This window comes from Acipenser ruthenus, chromosome 15 (genome assembly GCF_902713425.1).
Source record: "Acipenser ruthenus chromosome 15, fAciRut3.2 maternal haplotype, whole genome shotgun sequence".
In the NCBI taxonomy this organism is placed as follows: domain Eukaryota; kingdom Metazoa; phylum Chordata; class Actinopteri; order Acipenseriformes; family Acipenseridae; genus Acipenser; species Acipenser ruthenus.
The window spans coordinates 35,614,281-35,640,993 of NC_081203.1; the positions used below are offsets into that span (position 1 = coordinate 35,614,281).

General features: G+C 44.4%; 1 protein-coding gene across 7 annotated transcripts in view; it reads left to right on the forward strand.

Moving 5' to 3' along the window:
* The first annotated feature begins 10,025 nt into the window (after positions 1-10,025).
* LOC117422295 (echinoderm microtubule-associated protein-like 1) overlaps positions 10,026-26,713 on the forward strand; it is a 55,711-nt gene continuing 39,023 nt past the window's right edge. For 2 of the 7 annotated variants that reach the window (XM_058988098.1, XM_058988100.1), the window contains exon 1: positions 16,446-16,694. In XM_058988098.1, the coding sequence (XP_058844081.1) occupies positions 16,565-16,694 (130 nt within the window). In that variant the 5' untranslated portion in view covers positions 16,446-16,564. Of the gene's footprint in view, positions 10,241-16,445; positions 16,695-22,715; positions 22,871-26,713 lie in introns of those variants that run through there. The other 5 variants (XM_058988105.1, XM_058988103.1, XM_058988104.1 and 2 more) reach the window with 4 other exon arrangements.

The window sequence follows — 26,713 nt, forward strand, 5'->3', positions numbered from 1 at the left end:
TGTCTTCAGACCCATTACCCAGAGACAACCAAACCAACCCCAGTCGCTCCGGGCTCCCACACAGGAAAACTGAGATTTCAGCTGCTTTCAAAAATTCCACCTTAGAGGTTTAGCATAGTAATAGTATCGCAGTGTGAGCATTGTAAAGAAACGTGTGGCATGGTAAATCATATTCATCAACATGGCAAACTAAGGTAAGCTATAGTAAATGCATTGTGTAACCATGGGAAAACTGCAAAAATACCACGCAAAAGTACAGCAGCAAACTTTTATAAACAAGGCTTGCTATTGATGTAACATGCACATCTAGTGTTTTTAAAATGCAGGACAGGGTTCAGCATGGTCACTCGTCAGAGCGCTGTAGGCAGCATGGTCACTCATCAGAGTGCTGTAGACAGCATGGTCACTCATCAGAGCGCTGTAGACAGCATGGTCACTCATCAGAGCGCTGTAGACAGCATGGTCACTCATCAGAGCGCTGTAGACAGCATGGTCACTCATCAGAGCGCTGTAGGCAGCATGGTCACTCATCAGAGCACTGTAGACAGCATGGTCACTCATCAGAGCGCTGTAGACAGCATGGTCACTCATCAGAGCGCTGTAGACAGCATGGTCACTCATCAGAGTGCTGTAGACAGCATGGTCACTCATCAGAGCGCTGTAGACAGCATGGTCACTCATCAGAGCGCTGTAGACAGCATGGTCACTCATCAGAGCGCTGTAGACAGCATGGTCACTCATCAGAGCGCTGTAGACAGCATGGTCACTCATCAGAGCGCTGTAGACAGCATGGTCACTCATCAGAGCGCTGTAGACAGCATGGTCACTCATCAGAGCACTGAGGCAGCATGGTCACTCGTCAGAGTGCTGTAGACAGCATGGTCACTCATCAGAGCGCTGAGGCAGCATGGTCACTCGTCAGAGTGCTGCAGGCAGCATGGTCACTCATCAGAGCGCTGTAGACAGCATGGTCACTCATCAGAGCGCTGAGGCAGCATGTCTTCATTTTTATTTGAATGTATTTGATTGCGTTTGTTTAAGCACTGAAAGTGTGTTTGGCTCCTGGCTTGACTCATGAAGCTGTATTTCACTCAGGGACGCTTCAGAAGAAGTGTTTATGCATGTATTACACATAGCAAAATAAAGACTTGTGTACTGCATTAATGAAGATGGTAAAGTAGTTAAAGCAATCACTCAGAGCATTGTCTTCCCCTGTGTAATTAGGTTAATTGCTCTGTGAAATCATTACCTGGTTAGTAATAAATGTTTATTAGAATGGTAATCAAATAGCCACCTGGGAGACACTGCAACTGGGGTGCAAACGGCTCTCACCTCACAACTTCTTGTTTACAATAACAGATACAGGAGAACAATCCCTAGAAAAACTACATTTTGATGTTTAGTTTCCCATGCTTTCCCTCTGCATAACCCCTTTTTGTCCCAAAACCATGAGCAAACATGGCAAAGCCCTTTCGTGCCTTGTTTCTGCTGCACGCGCTTTTCTACATGCACTTGTGAAAGAGGTTCAGACTTCAGAGCAAACCCAGGAACACACTGTGATTTTTCTGAGGTTAGTTTTAACTCCTCAGTCGAGGCTAGAAAGAAGGTGGAGCAGAATGGAACATGGGGGAGGCCTGGTCTGTGCAGACCGAGGGGAGTGAGTCTCTCAGTGCAAAGGCACCGGAAATCTCTTTAGTAAACACAGAGTTTCACTTCAAAGTGTCAGATGTCAGTGAGACCCCAGGGAAGCCTGCAGAAAGTTTACAGGGCTCCAGGAAGAGCTTAGCTGGGGTTTAACGCACTGCGGGCACCTGCTCAGGTGATAATTTAAATCCATGCAAGGAATTGCCACTGCTGGGTCAAATTAAACAGAGAGAGATAAGGCATAAAACACACACATCTACCAAGGCTAAGTACCTTCTGTAAGGACTGGATAATGAGACATACAGCCATGCGGACAGCCATAGGGATCTGAACACATACCTGAAGAGGAACTAGCACCAGCTCATTAGAAGTCATGTCCCCACTGGAACCTATCAGCAGCAACTACACTGCGGAGAGTATAGATCTCACACTCAGAATGTCAATGACAGCTTTTCATCTGTCATTTTATTTAGATTTAATGACTTACAATATGCTTATAAGTGCTCAGTAGCTACCTCTAACCAAGCTGAGAGTGTACGTCCTCTTTCACTCTTTGTATCACAGACCCTGACACAGCACACATATGTGTCCACGTTATTGTCTACTGTATATAGATGTTGATAACTGAACAGCTACAGTGGGTCTTTTATAATGATATGCTTATATCTGCAATGCAATGACGTACTGGTACCTTTGCAGTGTATTTCACATTAATAACAGACACTAGGACATCCACATTCCCGGCATTCTTGTTTCATATATAAACAGTGTAAAGGTGTTTTATTCTCCTCAGAGAACTCGACTCTGATAATTAGAAGCGTGTGTTTCTGTTGTTTCACCAGGGCCTTTATGACTTTCTGAATTTGATTCACACCCAACTCAGGGTACCAACAAAACGTTAAGGACCATTAGGAATGTTTTGCTTCAGGACTTTTTGTTTGAAGCCTCATTTTGATTAAGTAGGAACCAAGGCTTACTGTGTTGTGTGCTTTCCCAGTGTTGCTTATTCAGCCTCAGCTCACTTTCCGATCACGAGCCTCACCCATATTTAGCTGTTTTTTGAACCCTGTGCATAGCTCCTTGACTGGGAATCCTCACAGTATTTTTTTTGCAGTAGTACCTGTGAAATAGCAAGCCTTGGAAACAGAGGTTTAGTGGAGCATGCCTCCCCTCCCCCGTGCCTCCACGAAGCTCTTCAATCCTCTCAGCAATGCCTATTGAGGACTGACACCCTGCTGTTACAGTGAACCCATCACTCATTCAACTGTCTGAATGTGTTACTTGTTAATTAGATTAATGAATGATTAAAGACATGGCTTTCAATGACAGTGCATACCTCTTTATTTTTTCATGTCAGAAACACTCAGTTGCTCAGTTTTGCCATTCTCTCGGAGTCTGGTACAGGTATGCTCCTCTTTGGCTGTGCATCTATTGACAGATTTGTTTCAACTGCTCAGTACTTGAGGCTGTCAGCACTTGTCTAGAGTCTGACTGAATCACCGGGACACAGACCAACACCTTGATGTTCCCACCACCTCAGCACTGTGCTCAAAACCCTTTAATCATAGCAACATTAGCGCATGCTACTCCGAGTCAGGGAATGAATGCTGCTTCTGCTGAAACACAGACCCTGCCAGCACTTCCAATGTGTGTGGTATTGGCAGTGAAAGAGCCCCATTAAAGTAAAGAACACATGAGCTGCCTGCAGAAACAAAGAAGCACATGATCTATCTATCTATCTATCTATCTATATATCTATCTATCTATCTACCTATCTATCTATCTATATATCTATCTATCTATCTACCTATCTATCTATCTATCTATCTATCTATCTATCTATCTATCTATCTATCTATCTATCTATCTATCTATCTATCTATACATTTTTTATATATATATATAGAGAGGGTGCTCCACCTTTATGACACTGTAGTCAGGAGCCACAGTTACAAGATCATGCTATTTGTTTTCACATTATAACGAGTATGAAAGTGCTACTGTAATGGCAAATAGGAACCGGGTCAGTGGTGCTTTATAACCGATTCTGCAGTATGAAGGGACACCTTATAAAGTATACACATATATATATATATATTTATATTAAATTGGATTGAACCTTGTGATCCAGCTTTTCTTAACATTTCCCTCTGAATAGGCTGATGGAAGAGGGAGCCGTTCTTGGCCCTAGGCCCCTTTGCAGTGATCCCTATTTGAAATGAATGCCTGTCAGATCCACAGCCTTTAAAGTGCTGAGCGGGATTAAAGATGCGCACACTTTTCATCAAACTCAGAGCACTTAGTATTTTTTTTTTTTTACTTTCATAACAGTTTCTCTCAGTTTCCAAGGCAGCTGATCCTAATCACCAGTCTTCTGCTCCAGACATGAAAGGTACCGTTTCTGCTGAGTCAGTCATTCAGAACTACAGCTCTGTGGCTGCTTCAGCTCCAATCCATTTTAATAAGCTGCTGTAACCAGAAATCACCCAGATAAAATCATTTAGAGACATTAATACAAATACAAAACCAGGGATCTGCATAACCAAATGCTTTCAGCTAACCGGAGATGAAGGCTGTGGATTGTGATCAGATCGCCTCGAAATCAGAGGAGTTTTTCTACCCCGTAAACTCTCTCTTTATTGCTTAAAAAAACACTCTGTCAACGAGCCCCTCTTCTACCGTGTTAATGGTCTTACAGAGCGCACTTTCAGGGAGCTTTACTGTCAGGCTGCTTTGGGTCATATTTTCAACAGAGTAACAGAAATCAAAACAGCCTTGCAATGCGCCTTTATCTGCATAGAGGTTAATACTGAAGTTAATACAGCCTTGCAATGCGCCTTTATCTGCATAGAGGTTAATATTGAAGTTAATACAGCCTTGCAATGCGCCTTTATCTGCATAGAGGTTAATACTGAAGTTAATACAGCCTTGCAATGCGCCTTTATCTGCATAGAGGTTAATACTGAAGTTAATACAGCCTTGCAATGCGCCTTTATCTGCATAGAGGTTAATATTGAAGTTAATACAGCCTTGCAATGCGCCTTTATCTGCATAGAGGTTAATATTGAAGTTAATACAGCCTTGCAAAGCGCCATTATCTGCATAGAGGTTAATATAGCCCTGCTATAGGTCTTTATCTGCATAGAGGTTAATATTGAAGTTAAAATGCTTGAGATTTTCCCTGCTTTTATATGCTACAGTGTTTGACTGCACATGAGTCTCAGTGTGTTGCAGGATTGTAGAATTGTAATGTTATATAATCGCAATTCAATATGAACATGCAAATCTGAGGACCCAAAATAAAACAAAGCACTAGAAATGTCACTGTGAAGAAGGGATGTGGAATTCAAGAGTCACTATTTCACTGTGCAGAAGGGATATGGAATTCAAAAGAGTCACTATTTCAGTGTGCAGAAGGGATGTGGAATTCAAAAGAGTCACTATTTCACTGTGCAGAAGGGATGTGGATTTTGAAAGAGTCACTATTTCACTGTGAAGAAGGGATATGGAATTCAAAAGAGTCACTATTTCACTGTGAAGAAGGGATATGGAATTCAAGAGTCACTATTTCACTGTGCAGAAGGGATGTGGAATTCAAGAGTCACTATTTCACTGTGCAGAAGGGATGTGGAATTCAAAAGAGTCACTATTTCACTGTGCAGAAGGGATGTGGATTTTGAAAGAGTCACTATTTCAGTGTGCAGAAGGGATGTGGAATTCAAAAGAGTCACTATTTCAGTGTGCAGAAGGGATGTGGATTTTGAAAGAGTCACTATTTCACTGTGCAGAAGGGGTGTGGATTTCCAGCCTCACATATGGGATGCTGTCAGCATGGTATTCTCTGCTTGCTGACAGCTCTTTTCTAAAGGCTTCACGGTTCACCAGCCCCAGACTTGTTCTGGTCTGTGAAATGCGATTGATTTCAGGCTCCCGTCACACATGTTACCTGAGCGTGGGCAGTGAGGAGGAACGAAGCTGTGCAGCTCTCAGTGCCAGAGCACTTTAACCCCTGATGCTGCTGGACATGGCATGTCTGCTGTCTGACCAGGGCTTCACTCCAGTGTCCATCTGAAAGGGGTACGGGTTTGAACCCTCTCCACGGTCCTTGATTTGAAACTGCAATAATACAATATATACACACACATTAATAAATAGCATGGAGAGCTGTCCTAAAGAGGGTTACTGAATACTGCAGTGACGGCCATCGCTGAGCTGAGTGGAAGCACACACGCTGGGGTCTCCCTGTCAGTTTTAGGGCAGGACCTTTGTTTGATTGTGGGGTGGAGACCCCCTGCATTTCCATGTTAATCGGAGTTTCTCATCATGCTCTGCATTCAGCACCAGGGCTGTAGGGTATATGTGCTGGAGGAAATGAATTGATGAGAATGAGAGAGCAGCACGGCCTCTGCGCCCCTGCTGGGCAGTGTGGAGGAGGCTGCTGGAAGCACTGGCCCACTCAATGCAAGAGCCTGCTGTTTGGCATCATTAATGACAATTACACTGCTGGCTACTTACTGCCCTGCTGCACATTTACACTGTGACATGCAGGGGGGTTGCAGCATTATTAGGTAAAGATTAAGCAATCACTAAACTAACTGGAGCAAACTACAGCACAGCCACAGAGCTGCTGACACGCACACAACTGTTAAGAATTGTGAACTCCGGTTATTACTTTCCTGGAGGGACCCGAGATAAAGGGCAGTGTGCAGGTAGGGTGACAGCCACCTGGAGCTCCAGCAGCAGCATTAGCATACAGCTCAACAGGCACACATTGAGCCTGAAAGCATTCAGATCCCAAGCTCATGTCTGCTAAAGGAGTCCAGTCGTGCCCCTAATGAGACTGATTGTGACAGCCGCGGGCAGCACACAGAGACGCGATGATAAACTGGGCATCATTAGAGAAAATGAATGTTTTCTTCTCTGTGGACGGACATTCACAATTCATTCAGGTTACAAAGAGGAGGAAAAACGCAGGCAAAATGTTTTATGATCGTTCATCACAGGGGCAAAAGTGCAAAGGCTTTTCTGGAACAGTCTGAGACTGAGTACAGCTTAATCTCAACCAGATGAGGAAATGTATGCCTGGTTTGCAGAATGTGTCAGAATGAGCTGTTTTGTTTGTAGTAGCAGGACTGGGAGATTGGAATAACATTCCCGAGTAGTGAGTTTTAACAGCTATTGAGCTTCAGCAATGCAGAGCAGAGAGTGTTTTGAAAAGAGCTGGAATTGTTAAGAACTGTAAAACAAGCGAGTAGAAACAGCAACCCGGGTCAAAGCGTGTCGACCCACATCCTGAGGTGGGTCGCTGGGACCCGGGTTAACCCGGGTATGACCCAGGTACGTGGTTTCACACTACGCAGGATTGTGACCCTTAATCATTTACCATCGCTGCACAATAACAGGTACCATTAAAGAGCAAATGTCTTCAGATGACTGTTAGTTTTTAAAGACAAGTGCGATGTAGGCAAGCCTACCTGTCTTTATATTAGTAAGTGGAAACTCATTGTAGCGCCCAGCAATGAATTACCAGCAAAACAAACGGCTGCTGGAGTTCTATTGAGACGCTTTGGCTGATCTAGCCAGTCTGAACTGTATCTGCCTGGGCGCTGGAGCTGAACCGCCAGAGCTTGGAAGCACTTCATTGAAAACTTGGTGACGTGGCGCACCCAAGTGGCAAATCAGGGTAATGAAATTGAATTACCTGCACGTGTATTGTGATTTGTTCTGACCGTATTTCGATTGTAGATTCGTGCACTTTCTTTAAATTACGTTTTTCTTTGAAAATGTATTTTAAAAATAAGAACGACGTTGCCAAGCGCAGCACGCTATCTCTTTATAAACAGTCCCAATTACTGTGTGGTTTTTGTCATTCGTGACAAATATGATGTTATGGAGCTGAGCAAACTTTACTAAAAAGTTAATTTTCCATATTACAATATTCATCGTTACGTCTGCATTGTATTGTAAGGAAAGAAAGGGGCATTTCGTCGCTATATGTGCCATGTAGTGTAAGGGAAGACAATCTTAACGTCATTTAAAGTTTACATTGTATTCAAACTGCTAAAGCAGCTGCTTTGTAAATTGAAGGAGACGTGGGTGTAACCATTCTATTGTGACGTGTGTACATTTATGATGGGGCAGCAGTGTGGAGTAGTGGTTAGGGCTCTGGACTCTTGACCGGAGGGTTGTGGGTTCAATCCCCAGTGAGGACACTGCTGTTGTACCCTTGAGCAAGGTACTTTACCTAGATTGCTCCAGTAAAAACCCAACTGTATAAATGGGTAATTGTATGTAAAATAATGTGATATCTGTATAATGTGAAATAATGTATAATGTGATATCCTGTAACAATTGTAAGTCGCCCTGGATAAGGGCGTCTGCTAAGAAATAAATAATAATAATAATAATAATGAGGTGTATTCCTACCGGTGAACACTAGATGGCACCAGATGCACCGCTTTTAAAACATTACCGCTCCGGTCCTTGAATGGTAAAGCGTGGCGGTGCTTTAGTATTTTGTTTGAAATAAAGACTTTACATACCTGCCGCCCGCTATTCCATTGATCTGCAGCGTAGATACTCTAGCAGTACAACGAGCAGTCCTCATTGTTGAATGAAAATGAAAAAATGCACCTCATTAAATCAGCAGGCAGTTATAATGCAAGCTGCTGCAAATATAAAAAGTGCACAAAGCAGATGTCTGGTACAGGATGGAGAAACTGCATTCATTCTAGTCAGTGTGTGTGTGTGTGTGTGCATGCAGGTGTCTTTAGAGCCGGATCTGCAGCTTGTAACATGTGAGGGACTGTTCCGTTCACATGACAGATTAGCCATATTCCTGCAGCTAATAATGTCAGAGCTGAAATAATCATGTGCAGGACTTGCTAACCCTGTGGAATAATGATTGGCAGCAATACTAGCTGTGTCACCTGACTGCAAGGGCAGGGTTAGCAATACTAGCTGTGTCACCTGACTGCAAGGGCAGGGTTAGCAATACTAGCTGTGTCACCTGACTGCAAGGGCAGGGTCAGCAATACTAGCTGTGTCACCTGACTGCAGTAAGACCAGGGCAGGGTTAGCAATACTAGCTGTGTCACCTGACTGCAGTAAGACCAGGGCAGGGTTAGCAATACTAGCTGTGTCACCTGACTGCAGTAAGACCAGGGCAGGGTTAGCAATACTAGCTGTGTCACCTGACTGCAGTAAGACCAGGGCAGGGTTAGCAATACTAGCTGTGTCACCTGACTGCAGTAAGACCAGGGCAGGGTTAGCAATACTAGCTGTGTCACCTGACTGCAAGGGCAGGGTTAGCAATACTAGCTGTGTCACCTGACTGCAAGGGCAGGGTCAGCAATACTAGCTGTGTCACCTGACTGCAAGGGCAGGGTTAGCAATACTAGCTGTGTCACCTGACTGCAAGGGCAGGGTTAGCAATACTTGCTGTGTCACCTGACTGCAAGGGCAGGGTTAGCAATACTAGCTGTGTCACCTGACTGCAGTAAGACCAGGGCAGGGTTAACAATACTAGCTGTGTCACCTGACTGCAGTAAGACCAGGGCAGGGTTAACAATACTAGCTGTGTCACCTGACTGCAGTAAGACCAGGGCAGGGTTAAGATAGAGGCACTCGCATTTTCTTAAAGAGCAAATCTAAAAGCTGCATGGTTTAAAAATGTCCCCACTCAAAATCTTGAACAATCATTGTAGCAGACGCAGAGGAGTGTGTAGAGAGAAAGCTGTGGGGAGGTCCTTCTTGTGGAGAAGATTCTCAGATGCCTACCGTACCCCCAACTGTAACTCTACCCACAACCACAACCCTTACCAAAAACCCTAACCTTAACCCCAATCCTACCCCCACCCCCAAACCCAAACCCTAACCTTAACCCCAACCCTACCCCCACCCCCAAACCCAAACCCTAACCTTAACCCTACCCCTACCCCTGCACCCACCCCCAACCCCAAACCCAAACACTAACCTATTTCCTTCCTGCCAAGGACGAGCTGAAAGGGACAACTGATACAGGCAGCGAGTGGTGGGAAAATGCAGACTGTATATATCACAAAATACAAAACTATTATTATTATTATCAGTATTATTATTATTATTATTATTATTATTATTACTATTATTAGTGTTTCCAGGTGGAGGCTTGGCTGTTTCGTAGCGTCCCTCCACTCGCTGCCTGTATCATTTGTTCCTTTCAGCTCGTCCTTGGCAGGAAGGAAAGCCTCTCATTATTAATTAAACAGCAGGCTGATATGGCTGTGTGACCTCGGCTGGGAACACAGGGAAGGGGAGGGAAGCAAACACATTTATCAGCCAATCGAGGCTTGTCCTTCTGGCACTGAAGTGCTTTCTTTGCAATCAGAAGTGGGCTGTAGCGAGTTGCTGGAACTCTGTGGGTGGGTCAGACGTGTACAGATCTCCAGCTGGAAGTGTTTAGGGTTGACACTCGGCACAGTTAGTTATTTGTATTATTTTGAAGACGGTGGCTTTAGGCTGACTTTCCCTGTGGTTTCTGAAAAGAACTTTACATTTTTTTTAAATTGTATTAATTAGTTTCACATGATGTCAGACTGCGAGGGGCTGATTGGGGGTAAGTGTCAGATTTCTATTTACTGCTTCATCCTGTACTTGTGTGTGCTGTTCCTGGCTCACGCTGCTGGCTTATCCCATGATAATTCCATAGGGTGCAGGCAGCAGTATATATTCATGTAGTGTATATCCCTACACTGTATAACTGGGGGGGGGGTTGTGTTATTTTATGTGCTCCTCAGATGACACACACACTGTGACATGGCAATAAATGCACTAAATATAACCCTTTGTCTATAAATAGAAGGCACCAGAAAGCTTGTAATCCTTCAGTAATGGCTGCAGGGGCACGCATGCACATCGATTATTTTCTAGTGCTGTTGTATGGGAGAACATTTTCTATTCTGCAGCGGATTGAAGTTTTTAATTAGACAGTGGCTCCTAAACCCATGTTATTACATTGCTGTAGTCTGGTGTGCCAGAGAGTGGGACACACATTGATCACTGGAGTCCTTGTCAGCCAATCAGTGATCGAGCAGTGCTACTTTGTGTTCTGTGCGTGCAGTACCAGCCAATCAGTGATCGAGCAGTACTACTTTGTGTTCTGTGCGTGCAGTACCAGCCAATGAGTGATCGAGCAGTGCTACTTTGTGTTCTGTGCGTGCAGTACCAGCCAATCAGTGATCGAGCAGTGCTACTTTGTGTTCTGTGCGTGCAGTACCAGCCAATCAGTGATCGAGCAGTGCTACTTTGTGTTCTGTGCGTGCAGTACCAGCCAATCAGTGATCGAGCAGTGCTACTTTGTGTTCTGTGCGTGCAGTACCAGCCAATCAGTGATCGAGCAGTGCTACTTTGTCTTCTGGCTTTTCGAGTGAAGGTAGGTGCTCATTGCGATTATGGGAGCTGTCTGTTATAAACTGTATAAACAGCCACCTGTAAAGGCTGCAGGCAGCGCTCTTTTGCTAGCTCATTTGTTTTGTTATAACTCATTTCCCACGGCCCCATTCCAGTATTCACAAACACTGTGCATCCTGGGACAGTCTGTAAGTGCATCTGCTGCTTCTCATGAAGTGGGTCTACAGGAGCTCTGCTGACTGGCTCTGTCTCTAATGTTCAAAGGGGACATTTTGCTATTATGATTGACTGCTTTAAAATATGCTTAAGGCTTGTGATTAAAAAGCTGTTTCAGTATCATTCGCTCACTGAACGCACTGCACCAGATCCCAGCCTTGAGGATGAGTTATTGATTGCAGCACAATGTCTTTGAATATCGGTGAGGTCTCACGAGCTGGTAATACAATCCGGTAACACTTTCCATGAAGTGTCTCTGATTACTGTGTATTCACATAGCAGTTACTTAGTAAATACATCTCTACTTACACATCATTACAATGTTATTATGCATAGTTACAATGCACTTAATGCATACATTTTTTATACCTTTTTTTTCTACATACCTCTGCAGCCGTCTTCTTCCTCCGTCAGTCACCAGCTTGACTGATCAGTAGTTGTCGTGTGATACTGTGATCCCTGCAGCTTCGCTCCAGTTTTCATACGGTTGCATCCTTGCATATTTCAGGTTAAACCCCACTAGGTGTCGCTGTGAATCTACTCATTCCTGCACTCGATAACACTTCACATTAAGTGTCTCAAATTACTGTGTATTTACATTGTAGTTACTTAGTAAATACACGTGTGCTTACACATCATTACAATGTTATTATGCATAGTTACAATGTACTTCATGTGAAAATCTTTTTGCACGATATATGTAAGTACACAATTGTATCAGAAAAGGGTTAGGTTTAGGGTAATAACATGCAAAAAGATTTACACAAATGAAAAAGTGCAAAGAGTTAATGCAATGATAGATGAAACTGAAATAACATTGTAAAGCAGGGTGCAGACTTGAGCAGTGGACAGTAAAGTGCAATAATACTGTGACGTTGACCTTGGTGAACTGTTATAAGGGCCGTGCTGTAATGGCAGGAGGAGGAGCAGTACAGTGCATGTGCGATTCTGATGAGACTCTCGGGTAATTAGACCCCCCCAAGAGATACAGAACTGATTTCTAAAATGAGGGAACCGTTGAGTGCACAAACTGGGCTTGCCTGCTCTCTGCTAGCCAGGCACGGCTGAATGGCTTTGCAGCCTGCTGATGCGCTGCCATCAGGAAGGCTTCAAGTTAATTCACTGTGAGTGAGGTGAGGCGCCCGTGAGTCATGCGCTCTCTGAGACAGGCATTCCCGAAGAGACCGGGAAGAAAACACTTCATAACAAAGCAATGCCAGTGTGTTCACCGAAACCTTGCAGCCCTTTGGAATTAATTCCAGGTGCTGAGCAGCCAGGATTTAAAACCAATAAGTGAAACTAATAACGACAACTGATGTAGCTCATTAAGATACAGCATGCATGGCTGATGCTTGTTCTAATTAACGTAGTTGTTGAGCAGGGAGCTCTGGTTACTGTTAATGGAATTGCATTAATCAGGACCCACCGCCTGTCATTGGAATAAATTGGGCGCTGAGTTGCTTCACTCTAATAGGGAGGAACCTCAGTCTGCAGGGCTGCACCTACCTGTCCTCGGTGACACAGCTGGGAGATGAAACACCACTCTGTGGCGCTGCGTGATGCTCGTTACTGGAGACTCAGTGCCTGGGAATGTTGGTTAAAACCCAGTCTGGGAGCCACAGCACTTTGAACCTCTCGGACTGGTTGCAAACATCATACAAAGACAGAATGCATTGAATTGAGATTCTCAGAGAAGTACGAGGCAGCGATCAAATTGCATTTTCTATAGTGAGCTGCAGTGTTCTGAAATCTAATCGAAATGCCATAGGCTTGCATTACCACTGTAAGTGGATATGAAGACATTTTGAAGATGTGTTGTATGTAGCTTACATGTGTACAGCTGTGGACTGATTGTCTTGTGGAGAAGCCAGGTCTCAGCATCCTGACAGACACACCTGAAATGCCACTTCACCCTGCATGGTCTCACAGCGTGAAGGGTTCTGCACCACAGCTATCATTACACTGCAGATATACCACTTCACCCTGCATGGTCTCACAGCGTGAAGGGTTCTGCACCACAGCTATCATTACACTGCAGATATGCCACTTCACCCTGCATGGTCTCACAACGTGAAGGGTTCTGCACCACAGCTATCATTACACTGCAGATATACCACTTCACCCTGCATGGTCTCACAACGTGAAGGGTTCTGCACCACAGCTATCATTACACTGCAGATATACCACTTCACCCTGCATGGTCTCACAGCGTGAAGGGTTCTGCACCACAGCTATCGTTACACTGCAGATATACCACTTCATCCTGCATGGTCTCACAGCGTGAAGGGTTCTCCACCACAGCTATCATTACACTGCAGATATACCACTTCACCCTGCATGGTCTCACAACGTGAAGGGTTCTGCACCACAGCTATCATTACACTGCAGATATACCACTTCATCCTGCATGGTCTCACAGCGTGAAGGGTTCTGCACCACAACTATCGTACACTGCAGATATACCACTTCACCCTGCATGGTCTCACAGCGTGAAGGGTTCTGCACCACAGCTATCATTACACTGCAGATATACCACTTCATCCTGCATGGTCTCACAGCGTGAAGGGTTCTCCACCACAGCTATCATTACACTGCAGATATACCACTTCACCCTGCATGGTCTCACAGCGTGAAGGGTTCTCCACCACAGCTATCGTACACTGCAGATATACCACTTCACCCTGCATGGTCTCACAGCGTGAAGGGTTCTGCACCACAGCTATCATTACACTGCAGATATACCACTTCATCCTGCATGGTCTCACAGCGTGAAGGGTTCTGCACCACAGCTATCATTACACTGCAGATATACCACTTCACCCTGCATGGTCTCACAGCGTGAAGGGTTCTGCACCACAGCTATCTTTACACTGCAGATATACCACTTCACCCTGCATGGTCTCACAGCGTGAAGGGTTCTGCACCACAACTATCGTACTCTGCAGATATACCACTTCACCCTGCATGGTCTCACAGCGTGAAGGGTTCTGCACCACAGCTATCGTTACACTGCAGATATACCACTTCACCCTGCATGGTCTCACAGCGTGAAGGGTTCTCCACCACAGCTATCGTTACACTGCAGATATACCACTTCACCCTGCATGGTCTCACAGCGTGAAGGGTTCTCCACCACAGCTATCGTTACACTGCAGATGGGTTTCTTTGTAAACTGTCATTTCTGGTCCAGTCTGTACCCTTGCATTAAGAACTGGTGACTGGCTGAAGTATAAAACACACAATGGGACCTCTAGCGCAGGAGTTTCCATCACAATGGCTTGTAAATCAGACGCTAAGCTTATCATATTAAGAAGAATAGAGCCTGCGGATGTAACGTCTTGTAACTGAGACAGATGGATCCTGTGATGGGAGGTGACAGTTCTTTGCTGACAATAAAGAGCTCTCAGTATTGATTCTGAAATGAACCCTGAGGAAATCTGTACACACTGCAGTGTGGGCTGTAACATTTTTAGAGCTGAGTATTTTGAAGTGCCCAATGGGGAAAAGCATTGCAGAGAATCCATCCAGACTGCGTCTCAGTTGAGAGCTCCTCAGTTGAGAGCCACCATATACGATAACTAGTTACAATGAACTCTTACCCTAACCCTAACTCTAAACCTAAACCTAACCCTAACTCTAAACCTAAACCTAACCCTAACCCTAACCCTAACCCTAACCCTAACCCTAACCCTAACCCTAACCCTAACTCTAACCCTAACCCTAACTCTAAAGGATATGTGTACTTACATGTATGATGTATAAATATGTACACGTTAAGTCCATTATAACTCTGCATAATAACATTGTAATGATGTGTAAGCACACCTGTATTTACTGTGTAAGTGCTATGTATATGCACACTAAATGTGCTCCTGAACTCTGCAGCTCCAGTAAAAGTCTCGCCTGAAAACGTGTAAGTCACGGCTGTGCGTTCTCTCAGCAGTGACCTTGTCATTGTGTAGCAATGCAGTGCTGTGATATAAAGAACTAAAATGTACTGCCCTGTGCTACTTGTTGTTGTTGAATGTGCAAAACCCTTTCAAAGAGTAGAAATGCCTTTGGAGACACCGATGCTGTTTGTTTTTCATTAAGGAGATTAAGGACTTTCATGTTGAGTTAGTGCAGTGATGTCATCCTGGATATTCTGCCCCTGGAGAGATGGTAAAAGCCTCCAGCTGGGCTGCCTGGGCTCATTGTAATAAGATTGGACATGAATTAGAAAGGCACCACGTGAATGCAGAGCGAGGCCAGTGTTAACTGACTGCCTGTCTGAGATTGCAGGGTGCAAATCACTTTTTAATATCGCACACCCTAAACTGAAATACCTTCAGTGCCCCTTCGGCAGCATTTTACAATGGGTTGAATGGGGACTGTAGCACACTGGGTCTTTATTGGTGTGGAAATGTCTCTGCTCTGTATGAGTTCTAGAATTACTAGCTAAAGAATCACTTGAGCTGTGATAATGTTGCTTTACAGCACAGCATCATGAGCTTCCCTTTTGTCTGTCTTATGTAATGAATATTTCAATAGAGCAGCGTTAATGGGAAGAATGATAAGCCAGCCCGCATTGCTATCAAACACATTTACATCTTTCAATCATTTCAACCATCACCAGTAGTGTGATGATTCCTGTACCGTGGTGACTGTAACTGCTGGTACTTCAGCTTCTGAAACTGTTATCTTAACAGCATGCTCTATTCATGTAACATGAGATGGGTGTGTGCACCCAGCTGTGAACCCCAGGGCACAGTGAGGAGTGATGAGGCTGGGTGGGGGGGGGGGCTGGATTCTGCAGCTCTGGATTGTGTAGTGCTTGGTAGACCGTCAAGAGAGACTTACTGAAATACAAACACACAGGGTGAACTAGAAAAGCAGCTTGTGACTTTGCAGTGCTGTGTGAATACAATCTGACCCAATCCGTCAGCTACCTGATGATGCATTCCACCTGTTACTAATTACAAAGACACTGCTTTCCAGAGACAGGTGGAGTCCATCTATTATACATTTAACATGATGTTTGTATTGAGCTCATGACACATTTTATATGTGAACTTCCAATGCATAAAATAACCCCTGTACTGAGCCACATATCAGAACGGACACAAGGTCAAATCCAATATTATTTCAAGAAGCTGCCGCCTTTGCAGCTTGAGATGGCTTACAGCTCTTAATCTCCTTCTTAATGACATCACCAGATCCCTGCTGCGCTGTGGCAGAGGAGCGCTACTCAGCACAGCAGTGTCCACCAGCGGCTTGCTGTGAACTGAGTGCAGCACGGTAACCTGGGCACAGTCTGGAGATCTCAGCAGCACACATGCACAGCTCAGCAGACCTGGAGAATGGTGTCCCTGCCCTGGCCAGCATCGCTGGGATGAACATGAAGCCCATTCCAGAGGAGCCGGTTCAGAGCGATCATCTTGCAACTCCAGAGGCTGGTACTGCAGGTCATTGCTGCTTATTGATATCCCTGTGATACCTTTACCTAGAGCTGGCGTGTGATCGACGGGTTGTGTGGACGGGGGTGGGATCTTGTGCAATGGACAGATGAATGCATTGAATTCAATTGAAAAGCTAATTTATTATGCCCTATGCAAACTGAAAAAAAGAGCTGTTTTGTTATCATAAGAAGCATTTTATTTGAGCTGGTAGGTAGTGAGTTGCTTCAATTAAAGGCAGGAGTGTATGTGCTGTTTATACCAACAGACTCCCCTTTTCTGTGCTGTATTTCCAGTACAGTAAGACTCTGCTTACAGTAAGACTTTCTTCAGATTTCTCATTTAGTACTGGTGCATATAAACCTTAGAAATAGGAAGCACATTCGAATGCAACACAGAGCCACGTCCAGGCAGCCCAGCGCACACACAGGTGTAATCATGTAAACTAATCAAGGGTTTGCATTACTCGGGTCTGGCATGACAGGTGAACAGCTTGCATGCCTGCTCTGTGTAGGAATACAAAAGCAAGGCAATATCTTGAAGATAACAAAAGGGCAATGCGTCTTCACAGTGGGTACTTTAATACTGGAACGTTAAGCAGGTGGTTTTTGAGAGAGAAAAAGAAAAATGTTGTAAATCTATCCTGGGCTGTAATCCCATCAGCGGCTTTAGCTGAGTTTGATAAGCAGGGAATACCAGCTGCCACTGCTTCAGGACGACACACAAACAGCAGCTCACGCTGCAAAGTTATACCTTGTGTCTGAATGTCTAAAGCAAGCTGTGGCAAGTTAGTCTGGACACAGTAACCTGAGAAACATATTTATTATTGGACATATAGACTACAGGCCCTTTCGGAAAAAGCAAACCCTGCAGCAAGGAGATAAATATATATATATTTTTTTAAAGAATAATTTCACTACTCTTTTACTTAAACTGTCTTTAAATGAAGAGTGAGGTGAGCGTTCTGTTTCATTCAGGAGTCCGATGTATCTTCCTCTGTATAGCAGTGATGTCACTGCTGGATATATCCATGCTAATGTCCTTTTACTGCCACAGGATTACAGGCTATTTTTGTAACTGTGCTCAGGACTGTAACCCATGGCAGGCCTTTCAAAGCAAGGTCCTCTATTATACTGATAAATGACAGTGATGCCACGTAATGATGTGAAACAGCGAGCGAAGCAATAAAAACAGATGAAAACACAGAGATTAACATGCTTATCTGTTTACAGAGAACCTGCTGTGGTTTAAACATTTAGCAGCACATATTCAATGAGCTTTCATTTTTACATTTAGAGAAGGCTGGTTGCTATGTGGAAGAAGCCACAACAAACACTGCTTGCTGAGGGCAACATTAGCCATCATGTAAAACTGCAGCCCTCGACTCACTGTTACAGCGCTATATATAGGAGTATGAATTATTGCACAGTGATACATATCACACTGTCTTCAGTGTTTCTAGTGTTCATACGGCTACACAGCTTTTTTTCTGCAGGAATCATGTGCAGCAGTTTCCAGGTTTGGGAGTTTTATCATTCTGCATCACTTCAGCTTTATATTAGTAAGAAATAATGCATGGCAGACATGTGCCACATGAGTGTGTGTGTGTGTGTGTGTGTGTGCGTGGGTGTTTTATTACTGCTGAAACGGTCATTGCTTTCACAAAGTGCGTAACTAGACTGTGTGACTCAACCTTCAAGGTTGGAAGAACTAAAAATAAACGCTTGAGTAGTGTCAATATAAAATGAGTGAGGAAATGCAGAAAATGAAATGCCACTGTTGTCATTGTCACTGTTAGTTATTATCCTGTATTTTGAGGCAGTGCTCAGGGTCTCCAGTGACTATCCGATTCACAGCTTCAGATTCCAGCTGCTCTTCATTTTGTTTTTCAAAGAGTCTGACCTGTTCTTAAACACCACGGTGCATCCAGGAGCCTATTATTGGAACTGGAATGAAAATGCAAAGAAACTCTGGGCATGCAGTATAGAGGATTGAAACTCTGCATGCAGTATAGAGGATTGAAACTCTGCATGCAGTATAGAGGATTGAAACTGCATGCAGTATAGAGGATTGAAACTGCATGTAGTATAGAGGATTGAAACTGCATGCAGTATAGAGGATTGAAACTCTGCATGCAGTATAGAGGATTGAAACTGCATGCAGTATAGAGGATTGAAACTGCATGCAGTATAGAGGATTGAAACTCTGCATGCAGTATAGAGGATTGAAACTCTGCATGCAGTATAGAGGATTGAAACTGCATGCAGTATAGAGGATTGAAACTGCATGCAGTATAGAGGATTGAAACTCCATGCAGTATAGAGGATTGAAACTGCATGCAGTATAGAGGATTGAAACTGCATGCAGTATAGAGGATTGAAACTGCATGCAGTATAGAGGATTGAAACTCTGTGTATGCAGTATAGAGGATTGAAACTCTGAAAAGTTTCAAGTAAAGAAGTGTGTGCTAATGCCGATTTGGAGTAAAAAGCTGTGAGAATCCAGCGCAGTATGTTTTACATACAGATTGCATTCCCCACTCATCCACTCTGTGTCCTGAGTCCTTCAGCTGCTTCATGTTGCATGGTAGCAGTGTGGAGTAGTGGTTAGGGCTCTGGACTCTTGACCAGAGGGTTGTGGGTTCAATCCCCAGTGGGGGACACTGCTGTTGTACCCTTGAGCAAGGTACTTTACCTAGATTGCTCCAGTAAAAACCCAACTGTATAAATGGGGAATTGTATGTAAAATAATGTGACATCTGTATAATGTGAAATAATGTATAATGTGATATCTTGTAACAATTGTAAGTCGCCCTGGATAAGGGCGTCTGCTAAGAAATAAATAATAAATAATAATGGTAGGTGATTCAGTTGGGTGTGTGCTGTTCATTTCACTCATTAAAACCCGCTTGCAATCGTTTGATTGGTTTACAAACAGTCTAGTGAATTCTGAGCAGCCTGCCTCTCGATGGCTTCCTTGAATCTGCTGATTTCCCTTCATTCTATTGACACAAAACTGCCTCTTGTTCCCCTGTGTGGTGAAAGTGAATGAGGAGGGATCAATATTCCTAGATAGATAGCCCTCTGTTCATTACGTTCAGTGATTGCGTTAAACACGCTTCAAGCTGGGGTACCAGTGTCTTTTTACCCATCTGCTTAATCAGAGGAGAAAACCAGCAGGAATCTGTCTGTGGGTCTCATCTTAACTGTGTGCAGCAAAATATCAACTAAAACTGAGAAAATACATCAATAAATAACATGATTAATACCTTTGTGAACAGATTCAAACTAACTAAATAACTATATAAATAATGTGATTAGTGCCTTTGTGAATAGACTAACCCTAAATAAATAACTATATAAATAATGTGATTAGTGCCTTTGTGAATAGACTAACCCTAAATAAATAACTATATAAATACAATTTAAAAAGTGACATTCATGCTTTATCTCCAGTTCCATTGAATACAGCGTCTCTGAGATCTGCCAGCTTCTGCTCGAATCAGGAAATCTTTCTGTTTCAATGTGGTTTTAAAGCAGGGAAGGGTTCATATTCCCTGTGATTAATGATTGTCAGACTGTGATAAATTGAGCCAGCTTTGCTATTCACAGAGGCTTGTGTAACAGGTTAGCTGATGATCAGACAGGTGAGCAGGAATCACGAGAACAGCAAGCTTCACCTTCAGCAGTGGGATGTGTGCTTGAAACCAAGCAAAAACAAGAGACACCTTTCTGCAGGTCTTTCTGGAAAGAAATGAGCACCTGGCAGCAGCACTGCATACAGCCACAGACCTCTGTCCGTTCTCCAGGAGTCCTGTCTCCACTACCTTTCAGACTGAGCCTGGTGCTTTTATACATGTGGCCAGCTTAATTAGCAATCCATGATCGGACAGTCAGACCGCACGCAAACCCCTGAGGTCAACAGGGTACCCCTTGTTAAACTGCCTGTATCAAACTCACTGTAACCAGCACTGCAACAGCAAAACCAAGGCAGGTGAGCTAGGAGTCCTCTCCACAGGGCTAGACATACTGTACAGCATACAGTAATAACAAAGCCCGCAGTATAAATAAGTGATGAGGATTAACCACGGTCGTTGGCTATGGGTTTACTCAGTCTATGAAGTGATTCCATACTGAGATGCCCCCAGGCTTGCTCTCCGAGAGAAGCAGAAAGGACCTGAATTACTGAATGAATGAGATGGTCTTGCTGGAGCAGGTCTGCGTGTAGCTTTCCAAAGAGGTGAAATCAGAGCGCAGAGACAGCGGGACGTGTCAGAAACAAGCACGATTATGTCTCTATCTCTTCAAGCGCTATCTTTCTTTCTTTTTCATTTTTTTCTGCACAGAAAAAGTAAATGCTGGCCATGCAGTTAACATAATGCATATTTCCATCCGCACTGTGACCCATGAATAATTGAAGCACAAGATGTTCTGCCAGAACTGGAGGCTGTGTTTCTCGTGTACCGACACTCCTCGGCTGCATTCAAAACATATTACAATAAAAAACACATGCTTTCTATAAATGCGTTGTTACCCAAAAACAAAATAAAAAAACAATTGAACATTTTTATTCTACTATTAAAAATGAAATAAATACCCAAAAAATGAAAGAAAAAACTGTTCTGTAACTGGAAAATTATCTTTAGTGTTGCTGGCTGATATACAGAGCTGGGACTGTTTTAAAATAAAAGTCTCTTTCTCTCTCTCTCTTCTCTCTGTCTCGCTCTCTCTCTCTCTCCCCCCTCTCTCTCACCTCTCTGTCTCTCTCTCCCCCTCTCTCTCTCTCCTTGTCTCCCCCCTCTCTCTCTCTCTCTCTCTCTCTCTCTCTCTCTCTCTCTCTCTCTCTCTCTCTCTCTCTCTCTCTCTCTCTCCAGTTCTGGTAAGCTGCTGAAAGCTGTTGCATTAATTATATGAAAAGCAGAGCAGCCTCCCGTAGGTTTTAGCTGCAGCCCCAAACTAAATCCCCTTCTTGTGATCATGCCTGCCCCCGAGCGGTGGGGTATTCTTTCCATATGGCTCATTGCCTGCCTGCCTCTCTGCCTCTCTGCCTCTCTGCCTGCCTCTCTGTCTCTCTGCCTCTCTGCCTGCCTGTCTGCCTGCCTCTCTGCCTCTCTGCCTGCATCATCTTTCACTTTGCTGGGGCTGCCGGCTCCTGTGACAGCCACACACAGACTGCTGCTAAATTATCCTGCCTACATACTAGTCTGAATGATAGAGGAGAGAGGGACAGAGAGAGAAATATCCCTCTAGAGTCCCCGTTCCTCTCACTTCCTCCCTATCCCAGACTCAATGCAATTTTACGCTTGGCTTAGCTGGCCCATTCCAACCCCCCCCCCCCCCACCCCCATTCCTCCACATCAGGTGGTAGGCTGGTGTTTGCTCATTGGTCTCCGGCTGAGTGGCTGTATTTTGAAAGGAATCCAGCCCTGATTTTCTACTGGTCTAAGATTACTGTCAGGCAGGAATTGGAGAATGCAGTTTGGCAGCTCTTCACAGTGTATCAGTCACACACACCCACAGAAAGTCCTCTTTGCACTTCAAGCTCGTAAAAAAAAAAAAAAAAAATCTGACTGTTTGTGTCGTAACACGACAGCAGAAACAGAAAGACAGAGTCAAGGGGTGGGGGGCAAACCGAAATGAAGCAAGGACTTCTTAAACCCCCTCCCCACCACCACCAGCACTAACGCCAGCTCATTCAGAAAGAAGGCTGTGTTCACATGACATTATCAAAGCGAATGGGTTGCCATGGTAACTGACACTGGCTGGCCGACCCAAGAAAACTGGATGGTGTATGGAGGAAGAGCTCTTGTGGCAGGCAAACTAAAGTAACGGAGATATTGGAGAGAGAGAGGGAGAGAGAGAGGGAGGGAGAGTGAGAGAGAGAGAGAGGAAGAGGGAGGGATTGAGAGAGAGAGAGAGAGAGGGAGGGATTGAGAGAGAGAGAGGGAGGGAGAGAGAGAGAGGGAGGGATTGAGAGAGAGAGAGGGAGAGGGAGGGATTGAGAGAAAGCGAGAGGGAGGGATTGAGAGAGAGAGAGAGGGAGAAGGAGGGATTGAGCGAGAGAGAGGGAGAGGGAGAGGGAGGGATTGAGAGAGCAGGAGTGAGAGAGTAGGACCAGAATGGAGGACGTGGTTTCCAGCTATAGCAGCCTCTATGACACATCCTCGCTGCTCCAGTTCTGCAACGGTAAAGACTTTCTGCATTTATTACTGAAAAAAAAGTATGAAAGCTGTCTGTGTGATTCTTGCTCAAACAGAAATAGTTTTATCCTCGGTGTTGCCACGTGAAAGAGACAGGCTTCCAGGGCTTCCTGTACTTTCTTCTTGGGTTCTGGAGGCTTTCAAAACTTTCCTGTGGCAGTGATGTGCGCCCTGGGGCAGCTGGTGCAATGCAAAACTGAACACTTGAAAACTGCTCATTTCATAACATCTGTGTCCAGATTGATCTGTGGCAACAAAACAGGTTGGGCTGTGATGCTGTGTGACAAAAAAACATTTTAATGTAGTCTCTTTGGTCTACTGGGAGTGATTCAAATGTAGCAATGGAACCTTGATAAATTAGCAACATTGTTTCCTGCTGTCAGTGTTTTAATTAGGGGCTGTCTGTTGTTTGGGTGTTCAAGTTTTTTTTTTTACCTGTATGTAATGCCCCTTTCTCTAAAGATAATTCCAAAAAAAGACTGTCATTTGTTTGGGTCATTTTTTTTCAGGATTTTGGTTTTTATAAAAAGGTGTTTTTTTTTAGAAGTGCTTTACCAAAAATAGTCCCGGAGCTGTGTTTGTTTTTGATGTTATCGTCTTCACAATCTCATGAAGCATGAGAGCTGGCATGCATTGAGGATGGGTTTGTTTGAAGAGCATTTCAGAAATAGTTTCACTGCAGAGAAACAAAGGAAGTGCACTCATGTGTGTTTGGGATGCATTGTGGTGGTTCTGAATGTAGTATGGATCCCTGTCCTGGGTGTGATGTGTAGTATGGATCTCTGTCCTGGGTGTGATGTGTAGTTTGGATCCCTGTCCTGGGTGTGATGTGTAGTATGGATCTCTGTCCTGGGTGTGATGTGTAGTATGGATCTCTGTCCTGGGTGTGATGTGTAGTATGGATCTCTGTCCTGGGTGTGATGTGTAGTTTGGATCCCTGTCCTGGGTGTGATGTGTAGTATGGATCTCTGTCCTGGGTGTGATGTGTAGTACGGATCTCTGTCCTGGGTGTGATGTGTAGTATGGATCTCTGTCCTGGGTGTGATGTGTAGTATGGATCCCTGTCCTGGGTGTGATGTGTAGTATGGATCTCTGTCCTGGGTGTGATGTGTAGTATGGATCCCTGTCCTGGGTGTGATGTGTAGTATGGATCTCTGTCCTGGGTGTGATGTGTAGTATGGATCTCTGTCCTGGGTGTGATGTGTAGTATGGATCCCTGTCCTGGGTGTGATGTGTAGTATGGATCTCTGTCCTGGGTGTGATGTGTAGTACGGATCTCTGTCCTGGGTGTGATGTGTAGTATGGATCCCTGTCCTGGGTGTGATGTGTAGTATGGATCCCTGTCCTGGGTGTGATGTGTAGTATGGATCTCTGTCCTGGGTGTGATGTGTAGTATGGATCCCTGTCCTGGGTGTGATGTGTAGTATGGATCCCTGTCCTGGGTGTGATGTGTAGTATGGATCTCTGTCCTGGGTGTGATGTGTAGTATGGATCTCTGTCCTGGGTGTGATGTGTAGTATGGATCTCTGTCCTGGGTGTGATGTGTAGTTTGGATTCCTGTCCTGGGTGTGATGTGTAGTACGGATCTCTGTCCTGGGTGTGATGTGTAGTATGGATCTCTGTCCTGGGTGTGATGTGTAGTATGGATCTCTGTCCTGGGTGTGATGTGTCACAGTGTGTGGACAGCTTCAGGAAGTTCTGTTATCCTACTTCCCCAGTCAAGCTTCCCATAGTTAAAGCATAGCCAAGTGTAATAAAGCACAGTGAAAGCATAGATAAGCACTGTAAAGAATAGCAAGGTATGATGAAACATTTTAATAAACATGGCACACCAGGGTAAAGTCTGGTACATGCATGGTGTAACCACAGGAACAGCATGGGAGAACTACGGAAATCCCTCGTAGCTATCAAGCATCTACTGATACATTGTGAATGCGGTTACGCTGAATCTATTTGAGAGATTTCCACCAGCGCTTATTAAAGGAATATTCTTTGGCCTAGCTAGGAGAGGGTGTCTGTTGAACCTACATGTTCCCATGCCGGGGGTGTAGATACTAAGCTTGGAGTGGAGAAGCGTGTTTCCCTAGAGTGACACCCAGTATCAGTTCAGTAACATGAGGACATGCGATATATCTGTGTGCTGGGACAAACCAGCATGCAAGCCTGGAAAGATTCCAATACACGCCACTTGTATTGTGACAGTTCTATTGATAATGATGCAGTGTAAGTGCTCTATGTGCCTCTGCAGTGCAAATACAGCAGACGCCTCAGGTTACTGTATATGAATGAACCTGCCGTACGCATTTTTTCATATGGGGTAGGCACGAATAAATCTTTTTAGAGGTTTAAAGGATGGATTCATAATTGATACATAGCAATAATATTTATTGATTATCTAAGCAAAACAGTTATTGATTACTATACTCAGTTTGCTGAAGTGTGAAATGCCTGCTGAAGCGCTGGACTCTGACTGCACAGATCCCTGGAGGCGTGTAAGCTTGTGCCAGAGCCCCTCCCTGCTCCAGTTGTTTGCTGGGGTTGTTGGAGAGGTAAGGATTAACACTCTACTCATGTCTATGCTAAACCAAAGCCCTTCTGGTGGTGGCACCGCTGTACCAGCTACAAGGCAAGTGCTTCAATGAGCCTAACCTTCATTCGAGGGCTGCCCAGTCCTAATCTCACGCCTCTCTACAATCTAGACCTTGTGGTAGTTTAGAAGAGGTGGGACTGCAAGAGAAGGTAGCAGTGACCTGACAATGACCACAATATAGTGACTCTCATCAGCGGCATGTAACAAAAAAAAAAAAAAAAAAAGCACTTTACTGAATCCGATCTTCACTAATATGTTTAGGCACAGTGAGCTTTAAAAGCATTCTGAATTGCGAAGAGGAACTGGAATATCTTGCATCAAAGAGCTGTTGTTTTTACCAATTAAAAGCAGCTCGGATTCTCAGAGCGCTCGGGAGCGCCAGTCGAGCAGTCTACCAGGAGGATAAGATTGATGGGACAAGGCATCAGTATTCATTTCTGAGCCACACTGCTGCTGTTAATCTCTTTTGTTTCAATGCTGATAGAGGTTATTTTTTTTTCCCTCCTCCATGGCAGAAGTTATTTATTACTATTTCTTCTAGAGCACATTTTTTTTTTCTTCTAAATTTCTATTTTCATTGGCTTTCAAACCCCCGGCCCCACCCCCAGAAATCAATACAATATGTTGCAAGCGAACCTTGCTCAATGCACAAGAGCTATATGAAGTGCTTTACCAGCCCTGGCAGTCGTTTTCCAGACTCTCAGGTGGATGTCAGTAAGGGCAGGAGGGCCAGTGGACTGCGGGGGCTTCTTCACTAGGATGCTGAACCCCTCTTTAGAGTGGTCATCGCGAGCACTCCAGCAGCAAGGCCAATCAGTTTGTACAGAAAGATCAGCAGTGTCCTAGGGTCCTGACCTCGTGACTGAAGAGAGCATCTCAGACTCTCCGGGGACACACCTTGACATCGGAGACCAAAATAAAAGCAGCTTAGTGTGTGCCACCTGGGAGCAGCTTGCCAACGTGTGCCTGCCTGGCACTGAGCTCCTGGGCTGGGGTGCCATCTAGGAAGGGGTGGTGTGTGCTGATATAACAGCAAATGTGTCTCAGATTAACATAGTCCCTTATAAACGTTTACCATGGTATTTTTTTACAGTCTTCCCATGCGTTTCCCATGGTTATAACGTACTGTGCATTTACCATAGTGTACTCTGGTTTGCCGTGTTCGTTAATATGCTTCACTGTTCTTTGCAATGCTTCCCTATGCATTACCATGCTTTCACTGTGCTTTAATACACTTTT